The sequence below is a fragment of the Dendroctonus ponderosae genome, unplaced genomic scaffold (assembly GCF_020466585.1).
Source record: "Dendroctonus ponderosae isolate FM_Combo_2020 unplaced genomic scaffold, Dpon_F_20191213v2 Dpon_F_20191213_1064, whole genome shotgun sequence".
Taxonomy (NCBI): domain Eukaryota; kingdom Metazoa; phylum Arthropoda; class Insecta; order Coleoptera; family Curculionidae; genus Dendroctonus; species Dendroctonus ponderosae.
In genome coordinates, this window is record NW_026017178.1 from 1 (window position 1) to 3,657 (window position 3,657).

At 45.5% G+C, this 3,657-nt stretch overlaps 1 protein-coding gene across 3 annotated transcripts; it reads right to left on the reverse strand.

Moving 5' to 3' along the window:
• Window positions 1-1,030: 1,030 nt before the first annotated feature.
• Window positions 1,031-3,352, reverse strand: LOC125502911 (probable inactive protein kinase DDB_G0270444). 3 transcript variants are annotated; one of them, XM_048662389.1, is made up of 7 exons: window positions 3,157-3,352; window positions 2,928-3,108; window positions 2,585-2,874; window positions 2,377-2,536; window positions 1,976-2,325; window positions 1,765-1,922; window positions 1,031-1,717 (listed from the first exon to the last, which is right to left on the reverse strand). In XM_048662389.1, the coding sequence occupies exons 1-7, from the start codon at window positions 3,249-3,251 to the stop codon at window positions 1,128-1,130; spliced, it is 1,824 nt and encodes a 607-aa protein (XP_048518346.1). In that variant the 5' UTR covers window positions 3,252-3,352; the 3' UTR covers window positions 1,031-1,127. The 3 variants fall into 3 exon arrangements, with proteins under 3 accessions (XP_048518346.1, XP_048518347.1, XP_048518348.1); XM_048662390.1 differs by having other exon boundaries at window positions 2,377-2,521; window positions 3,157-3,351; XM_048662391.1 differs by lacking the exon at window positions 3,157-3,352 and having other exon boundaries at window positions 2,585-2,860; window positions 2,928-3,053.
• Window positions 3,353-3,657: the final 305 nt, after the last annotated feature.

Here is a 3,657-nt window from a genome sequence, read left to right on the forward strand (position 1 = left end):
CTTTGCAAAACACAAACGGGCTAGCCGCAAACGTCCGTGCCGTATAGCGTGAATAACCCTGTATATATAGGACCAGTTTCGGCCCTATTGGCCTCCATCCAACATGGTGCTGCCTTGCTGCGTTCGGAATTTCACGATTCTTGATTTTTTTCACTTTTATGTTTAGAGATAAACATAAAAAGCCATATTCACCTTCGACGTCTTTTTTCTATACAAAGTGTTCCAATCAACAAATATTTCAGTGAAACCAGCAACCACTGGGGTAACGAAGTATTATTAAAAATAGTTCATTTGGCAATCGGGTCTATTTTTCTTTGTAGGTTTCGTGATCACACTTTTTGGACACGCTGTATACAGCCGCAATATGCATTTTTAGTAACGTTTTTTGTTTGATTCTGCTTGTTAGTTGCGGGTAATCTAAACGACTTCTAAGTCTATCTTCTATCAAATTTCTACTTAATTACGAAAATTGCTTCACATTAAATCAAAACACTGTTGACCTGCGATGTTGGCTGTGAGCGTTGAAAAATTAGATTTTTTTCTCAATCCATTAACTTAAGCACTGAATGTGTTCTTGCGAAACCATGTAACAAATGTATCGATGTCGACACTATAATAAGCCGTTCATGTTGTGGGATCAAGCTGAGATCGATATTTTCAAATTTTGCTTCATAACGTGCGAGGAAAGCGTTATTTTTTATATTGTTTTAGTGAACATGTTATGTATGACTTACGGGTGTGGCCAAAGAACGTTTGCCCTCAGCAATGTATGAGTGGAACCAGGCAGAGACGTAGTAGATGCGTGTGTTGGAAGGAGCAAGAAACTGTGGCTTGTCTGTGTTCTACACGCGTCTAGACAATGTGCTTTGTTCCGCTCATGCATTGCTGGTGAAGCTTCATTTACCAGGCCTATGTACAACAAGTGCAATACAACTTATTTTGTTAGGTTTTTTATTTGTCGAAATGGTGAATATTTAAAATAAATTTTGTTCTTCCAGTAGGACTATGATGGCTTTTAATAACAACCCAGTGATAAAATACGTTTCTATTACAAACAGTGTATATACAGTGGCGCCCTTTTGTCAATCAGTTTAGTGCCTGCACATTTGTACTTAACCCAATCTAGTTCAGCTTCGCTTCACCCGTTTAGATCGCGTCAGCTCGCCATCAAAGCCTTGGGGCAACGCCCCAAACAAATCCTCCCCAGACATATCCATGAGTGTTAATGGCTCTTTATCACCAGCCGTTCGTTTAGCGCGCATGCTTCTTTGCCGGATGGAAACCAGATGATCCAGAACTGCGCCGCCTCCATGGACAGCCACCAAATCCAGGAAATTGCTCCTCTTTTTCCGCCCATCTACTTCGGCAATTCGGTAGACTTCCGGGTCCAGATCCAGAGTGTACCCGCCATCCGTCAAAGCTTTGGAAAGTTGACTCTTCCGATTGGTTTCACTGCTCCTGGCAAATCGCTCTTGATTGCGCATCAGGAGCGGAGCTCCATCGACGTAGATCAGGTGGCTTTCATCAGCTGAAGCGGAGACTTTGCCGCATTTGCAGTCTTTTCCTGCACATTTGCAAGCCTTTTTCTCTCTGATGGTTTGCTCGTCTTCGACATCAGCAACTTCTTCATCTGCTCGGTATTGTTCTGGAAACTCTTTTAAGCGGCGAAGAGAGAAGGGATGCGTGGTGGCCACAACTAGCGGGTCGGCTGTTGGTACTGTTTTTTTTGGGTCAGCTAGTGGGTAAATCTAATCAAAATCTTACCAGGTTGTTGATGCTGGTAAGTATTTGCTGCAGGAATTGAACCATCTAGGCCCCGCCTTATTCTGATATGAGGAGAGGGATTACTGTCTCCAATCAGCACCGGGTCCAAGTCGCTGGTTTCCTCCTCCATCAGATTGCTGATGATGTTTCGCTTTTTCCTACAAAACCCCATTGGATGAAACCTGGGCGTTTTTCGGCCCCACCTGCAAACCTCTGCGGCTTCCCATCTTCCTCCTCATTCGCTTCTTCTTCCTCCTCCTCTTCGAGATTCGGGTTGCCGTTGGCTTTGATTTGCTCTATTTCATTGCGCACTTCCTCCTTTATCCGGTTCAGGCGCTCCTGGATCTGTTGCTCCATTTGCTTGCCCATATCTTCAGATCTCTTCTCCCGCTGCTCCTGATCCAGCTGCTTGGCCTGTTCGGGGTGTTTGCTCAGGTATTCGTCAATATATTCGTCCTCGTTGATGGATTTTGGTTCGGGAATCTCGATCATTGCGTAGTGTTTTGTTACGGACTTTTCCTTTGGTTTTCCTCGCTTGGATCGGGGGCTTTTGCGGTCGATCTACAGTAGGAGGTGATTTTGATGCCCAGTGGGGGAGTTTGGATTGCTTGCCTTGAGCAGGGTGATTTTGTTGCTTCCGTGCTCCAGATCTTCATCTTCGACTTCGCGTTTAGCGGCTTGCGGATCGTCGATTAGGCCCATGTCGTTTAAAATGCCCTTTAGATCTCCTGCAGCCGATTCGTCGTTGGACTGCAATCTTAAAAGGGCCGATCTACAATGGGACTGTCGGAAGAAGCAAGCGGGGCCGACGGCAGCCTACCTTAAGTAGTCTGAGTGTTTTTCGCTGAGTAAATTGCTGGGTTTAGAAGCTCGTTTTTCCAAAGTTCGACTTTTTAGGCTGCCCTCCTTCTCCAGTCGGCTATCGACTTTGAACTTTGCGAAGATTGTCGGGTATTTTTCATCGGAAAACTCCATCAAATTCTCGTCTCCTGTGTGTCTTTTCGTGTCTTGCTTCACTTCTTCACTGCTGGTCTTATCCATAGGGCTGATATCTACCGGAATCTTGTCCTCGCTCCTCACTGGCAGCAGCTGGTAGCTGTTCTCAAAGCGCTAAAATTGCCCGAAGCGTTCCAACATTAGAAGAAACTTTGCTGTGGTTTCACCTGCAAAATTCCCACTGGTTCTTCATTCTTGTACATTATGGCGCACTGTTTCCTGTCGTCCAAAGCCCGTCCTTTGCGCTTGTGTTTCTTCGGGTGGGCCTCCCGGTTGCGTTTCAGCCCATGCCTGCTGGTGTCGTGCAGCTCCTCCAGGTCCTCAGACCTTTCATCTTCCTCAGATTCGCTTAAAACGGCATTAGCCCCGAGGTTTGCCCACACCCTCCAAACTTACCTATCAATTGCTGTCGCTTCTGGGGGCTTTTTCGTAAAGACATCGGTAAAGAAGAATGTAATAGTAAGGTGTATAACAAAGAGCTGTATGTTCATTTTATTGTGTAAACTAGAAAATGTTGCAAATGCATTCACATGTCAGTTTCGGCATGTTTCAACGTGGCAAATTTGGCAATTTGTTTGCACCTTGGTAATTGCTTCTGATACAGGAATAGTCGATGTGTAGAGCACTTTTAACTGGAAACATTTCCCGAAGGAATGGATTTAGAGGTTTGCAGCAAGGGAGCTTTTTTGCTTAAAACATGGCAGGAAACTATCCTCTGATGGCCTCTGATGGCCTCTGATGGCCTTTACCATCCTTCAAAGGCACCGTTAGATGTCTCTGCCCTACTACTAGGCCTGGGTAGCTCAATGCATTTTTAGGTGTTGGCGCAGTGCCTTGCTTGAGGCGCCAACCCAAAGCACCGGCGCAGTAGCTCAGTTCCGTTGCTGAGAAAATGAT